This window comes from Macrobrachium rosenbergii, chromosome 26 (assembly GCF_040412425.1).
Source record: "Macrobrachium rosenbergii isolate ZJJX-2024 chromosome 26, ASM4041242v1, whole genome shotgun sequence".
NCBI classification, from domain to species: Eukaryota; Metazoa; Arthropoda; class Malacostraca; order Decapoda; family Palaemonidae; genus Macrobrachium; species Macrobrachium rosenbergii.
In genome coordinates, this window is record NC_089766.1 from 49,147,297 (window position 1) to 49,165,327 (window position 18,031).

The following is an 18,031-nucleotide window of genomic DNA, read 5'->3' on the forward strand; positions in this document are numbered from 1 at the left end:
AGATATACAGTATATAATATTATATATATATATATATATATATATATATATATATATATATATATATATATATATATATATATATATATATACACATATAATGTTACCATCGTGGATACATTCAAGTACGTACACACAAATGAGTGCGATCACACAGGGCATTCTTCCCAAGTTCACTGGGCGGCTTATCCGCGAAGATGTTGTTTTAGCGATAAGCCAAAGTGACCTCTTCATTTAGGGGAGTCTCCCATTAATTCTGTGCCCGATCCCGGCCACTTCGGCCTGTCTCCGTTTTCTGTGTCCCTTGAAGAGCAGTCGAGATTATTTTCTACTTTATTTGCCTATTATTATTATTATTATTATTATTATTATTATTATTATTATTATTATTATTATTATTATTATTCAGAAGATGAACCCTATTCATATGGAACAAGCCCACTAAAGGGGCCGTTGACTTGGAATTCAAGCTTCCAAAGAATATGGTGTCCATTATGAAGTAAGAGTAAGTAAGGGAATATTCATACAGAAGATTTATATTATAAAAGGGCACTGGAAGATCCAAATATATTTCCTCCCTGGTCATAAAAATTCTAAACCATCTTAATTCTTTAGAAAAAAGGTGACAGGAAAAACGTTTTTACCAACTTTCAACGCCTGAAAAAAAAAAAATATAAAAGGTATATTTTAAAATAACAGACGAACAAATGCTAAAGAGTTTAACGGCTAAAATCCCTTCCCCGCTGAACCGTTGCAATCACGTCCGTCTAAACGGATATAGCAATAAGAAAATAGCGATCATTTGTGTTTCATAAAATCCCACAAAACAACATGACTCTTTAAGAAAGAATGTCTGAAGAGGATATCAGTGACCAAATCCGATTAGTCACACATTTACAAAACAAATATTAGTTTATGACGGATGTCTTCTTAAGTGTCTCTCTGATAGGCGAGTCCAATCAAGCCGGTCACTGTAATTCAAACACAACAACTTTCCCGCCGTTCCGAGAATTTTTACCTTTTTCAAGCCAGTCGATGAAAGCCACTTCTTAATGTTCGTTAGCAGGCTCAGTCCGAAGCTGTTTATTGACAAGAATGAAGAATAACATAATGCATCACCATAAAGCTGTCAAAGGAGGTCCTAAACTAAACAAGTAAAAAATGCGCCGAAGTTCCTTCCGGCGCAGTCGAGTTTTCTGTATAGTGTACAATGCTGTATGAAACTCAGCCGCGGCCCATGAAACCTCCACCCACGCCCGGTGGTGGCATGTGTTGCTGGCATATAGCGGTGCCAGACGCACGATCATGGCTAACGCTAACCTTAAATAAGATTAAAACTACTGAGGAGGCTAGAGGGCTGCAATTTGGTATGTCTGATGATTGGAGGGTGGATGATCAACTTACTAATTTGCAGGCCTCTATCCTCAGCAGTTTTTAAGACCTGAGGGCGGACAGAAAAAGTGAGGACAGAAAAAGTGCGGACAGAATAAAGCGCGGACGGACAGACAAAGCCGGCCAATAGTTTTATTTTCCAGAAAGCTAAAATGGAGGGGAAACGTTAAAATGATTTCATTGTTCATTCTATTGCGTCGGCGTCTGTAGCCAAGTTACGTCAAGTCTGTCAATCAATCAATCATCTCACACTTTGTTGTCCTGTGTATGTTCATCCGCGTGCGTGCTCGTATGCACATCAAATATTCATAGTATACACATACATGAACTGAAATGTATTTTTCATACGTAGTTACATAATGTAATCAATATACATGCTGAATGTATATATATATATATATATATATATATATATATATATATATATATATATATATATATAAAGTTATACATGTGTGTGTTCGTATGTTTTGACAGATCCCTGCCCACTCTTATCCTTTGTCTGACAGGCAAAATCCAACAGAATAATGTTTCCCCCAACGAGCAATGAGGCGTGTGTTCCTAAAAACAAACCGTGCATCGTTCATTCTCAGTAGCCCAGGAGAACCTGTCTCCCTTCCACTTGAGCAGCGCAAATCACGGCAGAAGGAGAGAATTCGCACCGAGAAATATTTATTTTTCCCCCGCCAATGGAAAACCGCAGCACAAAATTTGCAGGGAACAGAGGATGGCACTCGGATGCTGTTGCTTCCAAGAGGAATGGTTTGGCGTTCTCTCTCTCTCTCTCTTTTTTTTTTTATCAGAGTTTTCATGCCCCTTCGCCTCCATAAGCCATAAAAACCTCGGCTGCTGCGTGTTCCTTCTCGAGTGCTCCTAATTTATGGATGGGGAGCTACGAAGACCAGATTTGAAGCGAACTGTTTTGCCTCTCGGCGAGTTAGTTCTAGAACCCTCGTGGGTGTTTACCCAAGCGCTCTCTCTCTCTCTCTCTCTCTCTCTCTCTCTCTCTCTCTCTCTCTCTCTCTGGGATCGTCGTATATAACTCCTCCTGCGCTGTCGTGACTCCTTAATCCAGTATGGTCCCTAATGTCTCGGGACTTTGGTCAGGATTTTTTCTTTTTTTTTTCTTTTTTTAACATAAAGCGTCCCTATCACGATGCTTTGGTAACATTTCTTCAAATATGTATTTATAAATGGATTGCTGATACTATGGGATTATTATTGAAATATATATATATATATATATATATATATATATATATATATATATATATATATATATATATATATATATATATATGTATATATATATATATATATATATATATACACACACTATATATATATATATATATATATATATATATATATATATATATATATATATATATATATATATATATATATATATATATATATATACAAGTATATCATGTTCACCAAATGAAATATCATATGCAATTAGCCAATGAATTTTTCATATGACAAACGGCACCCAGTACTATCTTAGAACATTGCAAATGATGGTGTTTTATACAAATGACAAGCTCTCTCTCTCTCTCTCTCTCTCTCTCTCTCTCTCTCTCTCTCTCTCTCTCTCTCTCTCTCTCTCTCCACTTACAACATTTCACGAACACATGTTGCTTTCGGTTCAAACAGTACCGCCAAAATCCAGACATAAGCCTCTAAAGTACGAACATGAATCAAAAGATACATCCCAGTTCTCAGGAGAGAGAGAGAGAGAGAGAGAGAGAGAGAGAGAGAGAGAGAGAGAGAGAGAGAGACTCCTAAGGGAACCATAACTCTTCGGTGTCTTAGCGTTGCCGCCTTCACTTTGGTCTCATTGCACGTGGTAGCCTTTTGCCCTTTGCCCCAAGTGGTGTCCCACTTGGTTGGCATCCCACTTGGTTTCTTAAGTTACTTAGAGAGCTCTTTTCCTTCTCATTCACAAGTGTCAAAGGCAGATTTCTGCTAAATTCGTTTATAATAACTCATTATAGAATGTCAGAGTATTCAAGTAACCACATCCAAAATATAACATTCATAAAAATCGTGTGGACATGTCAGTCTTATTCATCTCTATCTATAAACAGTATTTCCAACATAACATTCTCTCTCTCTCTCTCTCTCTCTCTCTCTCTCTCTCTCTCTCTCTCTCTCTCTCTCTCTCTCTCGTGAGTGTCAAATTACCCAACAGATCACACGAGGGTATATCAGGCCAGAACTCTAGTTGACATTAGTTTTGCGGGGATAGGCCACAGGACATATCAACAATTCGACAATTCCCGGTAGATAATATGACACAGCGCTGTCATCACCAATAATTATCAATAGCATCCAGGGTCATCATCAACAACTGCTAGAAATGACCTATCGTTAACCTGAAATCAGTCTTGTTTACTAGTGAGACATTTCTGTTCCAACGTAACTTTGCAGTGATTGTCATCTAAATACATCATCCAAAACCTTGGAGTATCTTTTTAGAATAGACAAAATACATAACAATACTGATTCATGGCATGGAATAATGGGGTCTAGGGGATTTTCTCTCCCGTAGAAAGAGAGAAAGAAATCTAGAAATAGACGACACTATGGGAACTGGAAACATACAAAAATCTAGAGTCCCAGGAACACGAAACATACAAAAATCAAAAAAGTTCTAGATCGAGGGCACAAAAAGAAGTGAAGACCAATCTTCCTTGAACTTTGAATTCGTGTAAGACACTAGTTAATCAGCACAATTTTGTTCAATGTGCAAATATAAAAATGCCGAATTATACAATAATATGCAGAATGCACCAAGTGATTAGAAGGGACAACTCACCGGTTATTCAGGACTATTACATGGATAATTACAGGTGATACAGGTATCACCTGTAATTACACCGCGAGTGTAAAAAAAAGTATTCTTATAAACTTGTAGGCGGTAAAAAAAAAGTATCCTTATAAACTTGTAGGCGGTAAAAAAAAAGTATCTTTATAAACTTGTAGGCGGTAAAAAAAAAAAGTATCCTTATAAACTTGTAGGCGGTTTCATTTTAATGTTTTATCTATTTACCGTTTATTACTAACTCGCACTGGATTATTTAACCTGATTGCAATATTTATATTCAATAATTACATCATCACATGCATTTTTATTGTTCCGTAAAAGAAAGCTGTTGCGCCGGTTTTGTCTGTCCGTCCGCACTTTTTTCTGTCCGCACTTTTTCTGTCCACCCTCAGTTCTGTCCGCAATTACCTGTCCTCCTTCAGATCTTAGAAACTACTGGAGGCTAGAGGGCTGCAAATTGGTATGTTGATCATCCACCCTCCAGTCATCAAACATACCAAAATGCAGCCCTCTAGCCTCAGTAGTTTTATTTTATTTTTGGTTAAAGTTAGACATAATCGTGCTTCTGGCAACCATATAGGACATTCCATCACCGGGCCGTGGTTAAAGTTTCACGGGCCGCGGCTCATACGGCATTATACCGAGACGACAGAGAGAGAGATCTGTTTTCGGTGGCCTTGATTATAAGCTGTAGCGGCTGTACAGAAAACTCGACTGCGCCGAAGTGCATTTTTTAAATTGTTCTTTCTTGCGTGCGGTCAAAGTTAATATAAAAAAAGATAAATAAAGTAACCGTTTTTAACTTATAACATAGATACCTTACGCATTGTGCTTAAGGTATCTATGTTATAAGAAATCCTAGAAACCAAGAAGCAAATACTCCACTGCCCAGACAGTTGTTACTACTACTCCTACTACGGTAGAATATACAATTTAGGACGAAGGCCAAGCGCTGGGACCTATGAGGTCATTTGAAAGGAAAATTGGGAGTAAGAGGTCTGAAAGGTGTAACAGGAGGAAAACCTCGCAGATGCACTATGAAACAATTGCCAAAAGAGGGTGGAAAGTAAGACGGAAGAAAGAATATGACCGGAGGTAGAGTAAAAGGAATGAAAGGGGTTGCAGCTAGGGGCCGAAGGGACGCTGCAAAGAACCTAAGTAACGCAGAGGGCGTGACGTGCACTGTTGGCTACCCCGGCCTGCGGGGTACCTCCCCTACTATTATTATTTTTATAACATAAAATGCCACTCACCATCAGTATCATGTGCCCATCCTATCTTTACAGGTGACCCAGACTGCAATGAGCCCCGGGAGTGCGTCAACTGTGGGGCTGTAACAACCCCACTGTGGAGACGAGATTCAGGCGGCCACTACCTGTGCAACGCTTGCGGCCTCTACAGCCGCGCCAATGGCATCAACAGACCGCATGTTCGCAATCAAAGACGCGTCAGCAGTCCTGTAAGTACCCAAAGCTTACCTCAGCCTCTTGAAATACTTATGGTTAACATTTCTAAGATTCTATAGGAACAGAATAGTGAATTTAGGCTAGAGGCCAAGCACTGGGACCTACGAGGTCGTTCAGCACTGAAAGGGAAATTGATAGTAAGAATGTCTGAAAGGTGTAACAGGAGGAAAACCTCTCAGTTGCACTAGGAAACAATTTTTCGAGAGGGTGGAAAGTCAGATGGAAGAAAGAGAATATGAACGGAGGTACAGTAAAAGAAATGGAGAGACTGCAGCTATAGGAGCCGAAGGGACGCTGCAAAGACCCTTAGGTAACACCTACAGTGCACCACGTGAGGTGCAACGACGGTACTACCACCCTAAGGGGTCGTGTCTCTAAAAAGAAAGTGTGTTTGTGAGTGTCAGAGTATTAGAATTCTTCCTTTAGTTTCCTAAATTTAAGTATCATTCTTTGTCTTACCTCTGGTCTTCTAAGTGAAAGGTTCAAAGAATGCAGAGAAAGAATCACCTGAAATGATTGGTATTTCGGGGTTGATGAAGGGAAATCAAGAACTAAAAGTGAAGACTGATTGTTTAAAGACATATGGGTCTCAAAGACCCGCAGTTATAAAAATGGAGTATAGAAAGCTGGTATAAAGATCTCTCTAAGTCTTTGCTGAGATTAGGGTCAGAAAGCATCAGGTTTTAATGTTGTTTGCAGAAGTACTGAACAGCGCCACATTTAGCAAGTTCACCTAACAGTAGGTGGATATCTGTATTGTGATTTACACTAAGATTAACATCAAATAACTTTCTTAAAGACAAAGAAAAAGTGCGGTGTAGGTTAAGGATACAGGTTAAGGATAAGGGATATTGCTTCCTCGTCTCAGTTTACTAAGCGCCTAGAATTCCACTGAAGAATACTTTCCACAATCATTGCAAATGGATTCATTTCCCAGAGCTCCCAATTTTGTACTTAGTCCAAGAACCTTCCCTCTTTGGCTGAAGAGCAAAGCTTTCATTTTGAAGCGTTTGTCCTAAAATAACCTTCTATGCTCAATAGTTATTTTTACTGCTGAATTACTAAGTTATTAGATCAACAACTCTACAAAGACTTGAGATATAGAAGCACTAGTAACATGACCGTCTTTCAAACAGCCCTTCTATTTATGTTTTCTCCCTAACCTAAAACAGAAAAGTAGCTACAAGATTCCATTTCAGAGGCATTGAGATGTGGAGATATTTGAATTCCTTGTTCTTTTCTTTTTCGTCATAGCTAGGAAAAACAAACTTAGTCAATAGTTTTATGATGTATCTACTGAGTTAGATGAGAATTTAGCATATAAGAAGATGGATGAACAATGACCTGCAATTAATACGCTTTCGAAGTAGTATATGAGTAGGCAAAATTCAAGGAAGGGGTCATACAATCAGCAAGCAGAGTTTGCTTGTGGATACACAAGAGTAAGACGAGGGACTCAAAACATTAAGAGGTTTGATGAGGACCTGGGAAGCTGATGAAAAGAAAAAATGTGAGATGGTTCGAGGTGCAGCTGAATGACAGATGAGGTAATGTACAGGTTTAGAAGATGGATAACGTACTCAAGAAGAATATGGCTGTAATAAAGATGGCAAATAGTGAATATAAGGCGGTGAATCTGTGCAAGCATTTTAAGATGATGATATAGTGAAAGGAAGTAAATGCAGAGAAAATGTTAGTAGACTTTGGTTCTCAAGATATAAAAATGCAAAGGACAGATGCTGTCTAAAGATGGACCATTCAGAGTCTGAGCAACATAAAGGTGCCACGAGAATTGGAACTTCAAAAGTTCAAACGAAGATGCAATGCGTTATTACCCTAATGCTATTCTCCTTACATTTTAATACATTTTTAGCTATGTATTAATTGATTTTTTCTTTTTAATAAGTGAGATCTCTTCACTCTGTATTTCCCTTTAACTTCTCTTACTTCTTCCTTATGAGCAACATATTCTTTGGAAGCTTCTTGAATAATAATAATAATAATAATAATAATAATAATAATAATAATAATAATAATAATAATAATAATAATAATAATAATACACCAGATTCTTTGGAAGCTTGAATTTTAAGTCTTGTTCCACATGAATAGGGTTCTTCATCTTCTGAATTATAACAAGGGAGATTCATCTTCTGAATTATGTGTGTGTGTGTGTTAATGGAATGGGTAGGTGAGGTCTGCGTAAATAAGGGAATGGGAAAAGGAAATAGTTGTCCTTTTGTACGAGGATAAAGGTAATAGGAATGCCTGAAGAATGATGGGTCTGATCGTCAAAATTTACGAGTTAAATTTATAGTTATTCACAAATATTTTAGTATATACGCAATAACGCCAGCATGTTTGGTAAGTAAGGAATGTGATCAATTTTAGGGAAGTTCCTTAGGTCCACTAGTAATTTTACAATTTACCAGATGCAATAGTTATGTACAATTACGAATTTACCACATATGACTAAGCACACCTAAAAGGCAACATAATTATATATATATATATATATATATATATATACATATATATATATATATATATATATATTTTTTTTTTTTTTTTTACCTGAACAATTATTAATATCAAGTTCTCAAATTCTAATTTTTTACATATTCCCACTAAGCAAAGAATCCAAACTTTACTCTTGAAATTCATTCCCAAAACATAACGTTCTAATCTTCATGTTCTGCCGCGGACGAAAACCCAAAAGTAGATCCAAGCCATCTATAAGATCGTATAGTCCATCGCAACGAAGAAGTCTTTCCCTTTTTGACCAAGACAGTAATTCCCATTTCACCGTGATTCCCTTTTCCCCTCCCCGCAGTATCCAACTCCGGCGTCAACGCCACAACCAGCCCGCAGGAGTGGGATGACGTGCAGCAACTGTCAAACGACCAACACGACCCTTTGGAGAAGGAACAATAACGGAGAGCCAGTCTGCAACGCCTGCGGCCTTTACTACAAGCTGCACGGGGTGAGTACAACATACTGTGGTTGTTGTATGTTTGCATGTATGCAAGCACGCGTGTGTGTGTGTGTATATATATATATATATATATATATATATATATATATATATATATATATATATATATATATATATATATATATATATATACATATATATATACACACACAAAACTAGCATTTAAATGGTGCCATATTTTAATACTCTCACTACACCACCGAAAGATCCGAGGTCGATCGCAAGAGGGGACGACTTTGGGCCTGTTTAATAATAAAAAAAAAAAAAACACACACACACACACTGTGCCATTTCGATCTATGCAGTGAATTAATACTGGTCAGTCGACTGTAGTGGTTCATAGCACCACAAATACTGCTACGGAGACCAGAGTTACTTCATATTCTTGCATTTGGATCTGAGACTTCGTAGTCATAAGCGTGTACAAAAGATTTGAAAAATTAGTGTTCAGAGGGCATTGTGGTTATAACAATTACATAAGTATCTGGTAAAAAGTGGCTATAATTATTATAAATTATACCCAACAAAGTTGGAAGAAACATGCTTTCCCTCCTATGCCCATGCTTATGAACAAACGAACAGAATTTGATGAAACTTGGATGAAGCATTCATTATATCATGTCCTCGAGATATTAACTTCTGGGAGAAGAGAGTTCAGAGGCGATCAGTTTCTATGGCCACCATCTCAACTCTGAGACAATTTCTTGCCAAAATTAATTATCCCTCACTCATCTAATGAAAACATTTAATTTACTCTGAGACAATTTCTTGCCAAAATTAACTATCCCTCGGCCATCTAATGAAAACATTTAATTTTCACCAGATGCTGTTCACCCGATCTTTTTCACAGCCTTCTTATGAAAGCACTTATATAAGGATGAGGAATTTCGGCAGTTTGAATGTCTTACAGAAGGACACGCTTGGTTAAGTGGATTTGGCGGAGGAACACTCTGACGATCGTTTGTTTTTAATTCTAGTTTTCTTTGATTCTAGTTTTCTGTAGAAGAAAACTATTGCGCCGGTTTTGTCTGTCCGCACTTTTTTCTGTCAGCTCTCAGATCCTAAAAACTACTGAGGCTAGAGGGCTGCAAATTGGTACGTTGACCATTCACCCTCCAATCAACAAACATACCAAATTGCAGCCCTCTAGCCTCCTCAGTAGTTTTGATTTCATTTAAGGGAGAAGTTTGCCATATCATGTGTCTGGCAACGATATAGGATAGGCCACCACCCGGACGTGGTTAAAGTTTCATGGGCCGCGGCTCATACAGTAGCTCATTTACGGTGGCCTTGTACGCTGTAGCGTCTGTAAAGAAAACCACCGAAAGAAAGCATTTTTACTCTTCTTTTTTTTTATCTGAATCAAACACAAAATGACACCCAATAAGAATGATCCATTGATTTAGCAAACAAGTTTGTTTTTCGATGGAAATGAGCAGAGAGACAGATCCTTTATAACTGATTAATGCTACTTGACTACCATGCGTGAAAATCTAGTTTCACATTTAGTGCAGTTTACATCAATTTTGAAACTTATACCGTTCAAAAATACAAACTCGCACTTCCCGTTTGACACGTTTGCTTTTGGAACCAGTATGAGAGAGAGAGAGAGAGAGAGAGAGAGAGAGAGAGAGAGAGAGAGAGCGGGGCTGATGGAGTGTCACGGTAAGGAAAGCATAGACAAGTTGGGCGGGACTGATTTGAAGGCGGAAAATTGAAAGAGGGAAGCGCCGACAAAGTAGACGTCTTACGGTGACGTGTCGTAGCCTAATACGCTGTCAACATCCTACTCAGCGGCGATCGAGCTCATGTTGACAGTATGTTATCAGGGCACAGCGCAAGAACGAGGTAATCACCGACGCCGTGTACGTCAGCCGCCTGTTATCTTTGTTTGTGTGTTAACCCCACAGTGAGGGACTCTCATCCCCTTCCTTCCTGTCATGTAATAATAATAATAATAATAATAATAATAATAATAATAATAATAATAATAATAATAATAATAATACTGAGTTGAGCTTAATAATGTACATTTCAAGGTTCGGAAGTAAATCAATGTAGTAACTCTTAATTTATTATATACAAAAGATAAATCAAACAGTACAAAATAAGATGTTACAATAACATCGTACTTGGACTGATAACAAATGAGAGATATTCTGTGGGCGCCGGCTCGGTCAGCTGAAGGTTTTCTACGCTATGCTACCGTCAAATTGGATGGGATTAGCATAATAATGAGGTTATATCAGAATATTATTTATCAGAAACCAGTCTAACATACTTTAAAATTACAGCATAGCAAACGAAGCTAGAGAATACGCCCTATACAAGCCAACCTCTACGATATGTTTACATATTATACAATTTACCCTTTTGTACAATGCGTACGGACGCGTGAAAAAATAGTTAAAATTATAATGCTCAGCTAAAAATATGTGTGATGTTTGTCTGGAGAAAGATATGACAATGCATGAATATACGTATTAACGCTACAGTTAACAAAGAATATATTTGTTGGACAAATACAGTTTTCAAACACGTGTATGTTAAATTATTTTTAGCAGGCAAAATTTCTTCATTGGAGTTGTGGGTAGAGCTCTCGCCTAGCACGCTGTTGGCTCAACGTTCGACTCTCCGAACCAATGAAGAATTAGAAGGGTTTATTTCTGGTGATAGAAATTCATTTCTCGTCACAACGTGTTTCGGATTCCACAATAAGCTGTAGGTCCCGTTGCTAGGTAACCAGTTAGTTCTTAGCCACGTAAAATAAATCCAATCCTTCGGGCCAGCCCTAGGAGAGCTGTTAATCAGCTCAGTGGTCTGGTTAAATTAAGTTATACTCTTCTTTTAGCAGGCAAAAGAACCTATTCTGACTTATACACTTCAAAAGGACGAAAAAATGTAAAAAAAAAAAAAAAAAAAAGTTCCTGACCCCTGCAAAAAGTGAGTCACGTTACGTGCACGCGACGTGAAAACGTTAATGCTACTTAACGCCACTTCAAACCGTATCGAGGATCTCAGCGGGGAGGCGAGTGCGCCCTTGCGAAGAGGCGGCGCCACTGATCAAGGACAGCATCACACGAACAATTATTTCCTTCGATGAGAATCGCTGACGAATTTAATGAGCTTCCTTCCTCGATAACCGGCAGACCAGCCCATCAGAACGAGACCGCTCGCCTCCAGGAACAGGACAGACAAAGAGATAACACGGTGATCATCCAAGCAATTCGGAGAAGCACAAGTGATCATTATTATATGATTAGTACAGCTGGGAATTTCACCCCCGTTCGTATTTGAAATTCGTAATTCGTTCACGTTACGAAAAGCTAAGCTACATCTGCAACGTTCCCCCCCAGAGTTGAGTGGAATATTGAGTTTAGGCCAAAAGCCAAGCACTGGGACCCATGAGGTCATTCAGCGCTGGAAAGGAAATTGAGAGTTGGCAGGTTTCATTGAAATGTATAACAGGAGAAAAACCTCACTATGAAACAATTGCTAGGAGAGGGTAGATAGCAAGAAGGAAGAAAGATAATTATGAAAGGAGGTACAGTAAAAGGAATGAAAGGGGTTGCAGCTATAGGTTGGCCGAAGGGACGCTGCAAAGAACCTTTAGTGATGCCTACAGTGCGCTCTTGACCCTTATTTGCCAAATTTCGCTTCAAGATTCGCTCTCAGCCTTGATTGGCTTTCCCTGACGACCTTATCAGACAGTATTTAAGAAGGAGGAAGGACCAATTTGTTAAATAGTTACAAAGAACATTTCCTTCCTTCCTTTTTTTTTTTTTTGGGGGTAACTTACACTTCATTACTTCCAGAAAATCTTGAAGTACTGAAATTCATCACCCATCCACACATATACGTACAACTTTTTATAAAAGCCAATTTAACAAGCAAAGAAGCTTAACAACTGACCAAATTGACGCCAGTTCTCACGCACACGTCTTATCTCTTCACCCATATGACCTTGGCAGGCTGAGAACCTGAATCTGGCGACTTTACCGTTTGCTGAACTGTAGGTGAATAACTGAGGTAGCCAAGACTCGGTGGGTGAGGAGGATAAGAATGTGAAAGAAAAGAGGTACATAACGATTAGCAGAGCCCTGGAAGGCTGTTTGATAGGATAAATATTCAGGGACAAAGTTAGAGATTATCTGCTTACATATGAAATAGAAACAAAGTTATAGTTTCGAAATATTTGATAAATAAAATTGAACACAGTAAGTTCTGTCGTTACTGATACAATAACATTACATCTGCTGCGTTTGTATTTCCTTTTAAAACGCATATTTAATCAAAGACAGCATGCCCACAAACACACAAAAACCAGCTGTTTGAACGCGCAACTTTCCTGTATATTTTCCCTCGCGAACATCAAAAGCCAAAACGGGTTTCTGTCCAAACTCCCCTGGACAGATACGCGCCCTGATACCGCAGTCACCACCATCCTGTAATAAACTTCGTTCTTAAAAGCATGTGCAGACTGGCGTGAGTCTTGATAATTCCTAATGAAGTAGAGCGTCTTCAAGGTGCATCCGGTCACACCCCGCTATCACGCTGAGAGTAGACGTATCTGATCGAGGTTCTTGCGGGGATGTTTACTTTATTAGTGTCTGAAGGGATTCTGTGTTGTTCTCGCAAATGGCGCGTGACGTGTGGTATCGAATGGAGAATGCAGGTTGACAGATTGACTGATTGATGTTAATTTGTACTGAAATATGTATGAGGAAGAATCTCTCTCTCTCTCTCTCTCTCTCTCTCTCTCTCTCTCTCTCTCTCTCTCTCTCTCTTTATTTCAATATGTAGACAGGTAGATAGGTATATTAGGTATATATATATGTGAGCATGTGTGTGTGTTGCACAAATTTTAAATAGTGGAGAAGGTTCATCGATAATGAAAATGTCCATAAAATATAAACAATATATGATTTCAAAATACAGATAGATAGATAGGTGACAAATATAAGATATACATGTATGTGGGCATGTGTGTATGTATTTGCACTAATTTTAAATAGTGGATAGGCTCATCGACAGTGGAAAATGTCCACAAAATGTTAAATCAGTAATAATGACTCCAAAATAAGAATGATTCATACAGGCAGACACTTACACAAAATACATATATACATACATACACACATACATACATATATATATATATATATATATATATATATATATATATATATATATATATATATATATATAAATATATACTGTACATACATATATACCAATCCAACTACATATAAACAGCCAAGATTTACACAGTAAGTTTCGGCAAATTTACTTGAACCTACTTCGCAACTTAAGCGAAGGCCAGTTTTGACATCGATGCACATTCTGTCATAATTCGTTATGTGATTTTTCCTCACACCGCTACCAGGCAGTGGAATTATCTGAAGAAGCTGCTTCCCCTGGGATATAAAACGTTGCATTCTTTGGAGTTTTGTTCCGGATAACTCCTCACGCTTTATCTTAACTCTCCTTTCAACGTCTTTTCGTTTAGAACAGAATAAAATAGAGAATTTGGGCCAAAGGCTAAGCACTGGGACCTATAAGGTCAGTCAGGGCTGAAAGGGAAATTGACAGTAAAAAGGTTTGAAAGGTGTAACAAGAGGAAAAGTTCGCAGTTGCGCTATGAATCAATTGTTAAGAGGGGGTGGAAAGTAAAATGAAGAGAATACGAACGGAGGAACAGTAAAAGGAATGAAAGGGGTTGCAGCTAGGGGCCGAAGGGACGCTGCAAGGACCCTTAAATAATGCCTACATATTTTTCATTCAGATCTAATGTAGAAAAGCTTCTAAATCCATATAATCACTGTACACGTCATTTTGCGCTTTGCGGAACGTGAAAAATTACCTAGCGTCCCCTGAACAACCCCCGCCCCCCCCCCCTCCCCAAATAAAAAAAAAAGTCAAAATCACGCATGAATAGTAAACAAGTGGCCCCCAGTCTAAATAAAATGGCGGACTGTGACGTCACTTCCCGTCTACGAGCCCTTCGCTTATCGGCAGTTATCTTCAAGACCGCTCAACCCTCGATTGCCATTAGCCATAATCATCATCATCATTTCTAATTGCTCTCGTCATTAGACCCGTTCACGATGTATGGTAATTAACAAATTACCCTCATAATGACTCCTTTTCAATACGTTTCTCATAAATCATCTGACCTTTTATTTGTTTAAAATATAACATTTTAAATACCCTCCTCCAAGTCTGGGCTATCTGGGCTACTGTACCCCAAGCATCATAATAATAATAATAATAATAATAATAATAATAATAATAATAATAATAATAATAATAATAATAATAATTCTTTAAATATAATGGTGGTATGAATTCCGTTGAGCTTACATTGCGACTTCTCAACTTAGCGCATAAGTTTCTTCGTTTCAGCTGGTAAATACTAATAATAATAATAATAATAATAATAATAATAATAATAATAATAATAATAATAATAATAATACAAAGGAAACAGACCCTCTCTTAAACAGGTCTTACTGAAAAGGATGGCTGCGTTATGCGAATTTCTTATACAGGACCTTTTCTATTTTCCTTATAATTCGCTTTTCAGGCTCAGCGATGTTGGTCAGCAACTGCATGCCAATATTCACACTGGAAAAAGGATAGTGTGTGGAATGCGGGAAGTCTTTTACTGAAATATTCAATCACAAAATCGCTGAGCCTGAAAAGCGAATTATAAGGAAAATGGAAATGATGCTGTATAAGATAAATTTGAATAATAATAATAATAATAATAATAATAATAATAATAATAATAATAATAATAACCGATGAAGCCAGTCTGAGAACTCTAAAATTAATATTTTGCGGATTTAGATCTTATGTACAATCCCCAATATTTGTGCAGAACTGTACTTTTGTTTACATATTTGCAATGTTAATAATAAACTCATGAGTCATTCGAACAATGACGCAGCTCAAGGTTTAATCTTAAAAGTGACAACATTCGATCTATTGTAGTACAGGAATAGTGTAATTATTTTACCTTTTTTTTTATTTTCACATTCATGGATTCTTTCATTATCCTCTTTGCGGTCAATTTGCCTCAGAAATTATTTTAGTTAATTAAAGTAAAAAAAAATCTGGAAATATATGGGAAGTTCAACAAGCATTTAGTAACTCCTGCTGAATCAAACATTTCTTTAATTTCTAAATTATGCTGGTCCGCTGGTTTAGTGGTTAGTGTCGTGGCATGCCACTCAGACGTCGCGGGTTGGCGTTTCTTCCCCAGTGCGGTGATGAAAAATCACTGGCTCTGTATCGTGATCAGTTACTGCTGCAGTGTGGGGTCTGCCGTGGGAGGTTGAAACCAATATTCTTTGGAAGCTTCAATTTCAAGTCAGTGGCCCCTTTGGTGCGCTTGTTCCATGTGAATAGGTTTCATCTACAGAAATAATAATATAATAATAATAATCGATGATATTAGCATGTCGTTAGTTTAACTGTAATATGGACAATCAAAGGATTTAAGTAACAGCTTCATTATTTTATCGACCAAATTCCTTACTCTTACAGTAATCACGGCACCAATACATACTAGACAGAGTGAGGCATATAAAATAAAAATATCTACAGGGCCAAATTCAGACTTTGAGCTGTTGTTGACCGTTAGTGGATAAAGAGATAAATAAGAAAGATGTAGACCATTTTTTTAAGTTTATGTTAAATATCCGCAAACGATATCAGGTGCGAGAAGTGTGAGCAGCCAATCACAGCATCTTCAACGATATCGACTGCGGACATTCACCGTCATCACCAGTTGTAAATCTCTCTCTCTCTCTTTCTGTATATATATGTGTGTGTGTGTGTGTGTGTAGTATAAATATATACATAACTACATATATGGCATTTAAGCATCCAACTTAAGACCCGTAAGAATATTCCATCCCTCCAATGGAGAGAATCTAACCTTACTAGGAGGAGAGTAAACACCCGCAGCTTCATCCCATTTGCAGAATCACAGTTCCAGCCTTGTGTACCCCCACCCGCCCCCTCCCGCCCCCCCCCCAATTCCCGAACAATAACAACGCTGTTCCCACTGTCTCCTCTTACTACCGCCATTTGCTATTAGCTAATTGTCGGCCATTTGTTGGCTCGGTGATTAAGTCCCGAATTCGTTTTTACCGAATTATTCCGATAAAAAGGACTGCTAAATATGACCCCTGAGACACTACTACATAGAGATTGCCTTGCCAGATATGAGCCTGATTAATTTCATGCAATTATTCGACGGCCGATACGGGAAATCGAACCTTGCGCCCGGTGGCGCGAAGGGTCAAAATCCTAACGACCGTTCCCCCCAGTATTTTCCCAACGCCTAAGGTCGCGATCGGGGGATAAAAGCCTCTCGGTCACACGCCCATAAGGGCGGTCACGGCAGCGTGTCCTCGGTCGTTATTTAGAATCATCAAATACTCATAGAGCTAAGATGGACTCTCGTAGAGGGAACGTAAGCTGTTTCTTATCTCGACGGCGAGTAAGAGACATTTAGAGCATCTTGTTCCACGAAGGTCTGAACGTTCGCTCAATCTCTCTCTCTCTCTCTCTCTCTCTCTCTCTCTCTCTCTCTCTCTCTCTCTCTCTCTCTCTCTCTCTCTCTCTCTCTCTCGATGTCTTCATTTGCTTCCGAGGATCGAGGAGGGAAAGAAGTAACAAATTGTTTTCAAATTTTCTGATAACTGAGTTTAATTAATATAATAATAATAATAATAATAATATTATTATTATTATTATTATTATTATTATTATTATTATTATTATTATTATTATTCAGTAAATGAAACCCATTCATATGGAACAAGCCCACCAAAGGGGCCACTACCTTGAAATTCAAGCTTCCAAAGAATATTAAGGTGTCCATTAGGAAGAAGTAAGAGGAAGTAAAGGGAAATACAGAAAGAAGAGAAAAAAATAAATTAATAAATAGATAAACAGATAAAACTATATTAAAATGCAAGGAAAATAGCATCAGGGTAGTATTGCATCGCATCTTCGCTTGAACTTCTGAAGATGCAATGCATTACTTCCCTAATAGCCATTTACTCTGAAGGAATCTCAGTCATCGATTTTGTATTAAAGGTTTGCTTTGACCAGATATATTCTGTACCACCATCAACAAAATAATGCTTTCATAACCATAGTCTTCGACTGATTTGGAGAGAGAGAGAGAGAGAGAGAGAGAGAGAGAGAGAGAGAGAGAGAGAGAGAGAGAGAGAGAGAGGTCGCATTAAGTCTGAAGTCAATCCAAGATGTAATTAATGGGATTTTCAATTGTACACGAAAAACACATTTTCAGTTATGCAGGTTTAC

The 18,031-nt window shown here is 38.0% G+C and overlaps 1 protein-coding gene across 5 annotated transcripts in view; it reads left to right on the top strand.

Moving 5' to 3' along the window:
• LOC136853179 (uncharacterized) overlaps nucleotides 1-18,031 on the top strand; it is a 99,735-nt gene that overhangs the window by 51,804 nt on the left and 29,900 nt on the right. For all 5 annotated transcript variants that reach the window (XM_067128519.1, XM_067128516.1, XM_067128518.1 and 2 more), the window contains exons 8-9: nucleotides 5,512-5,684; nucleotides 8,525-8,674. In XM_067128519.1, the coding sequence (XP_066984620.1) occupies nucleotides 5,512-5,684; nucleotides 8,525-8,674 (323 nt within the window). The remainder of the gene's footprint in view (nucleotides 1-5,511; nucleotides 5,685-8,524; nucleotides 8,675-18,031) is intronic.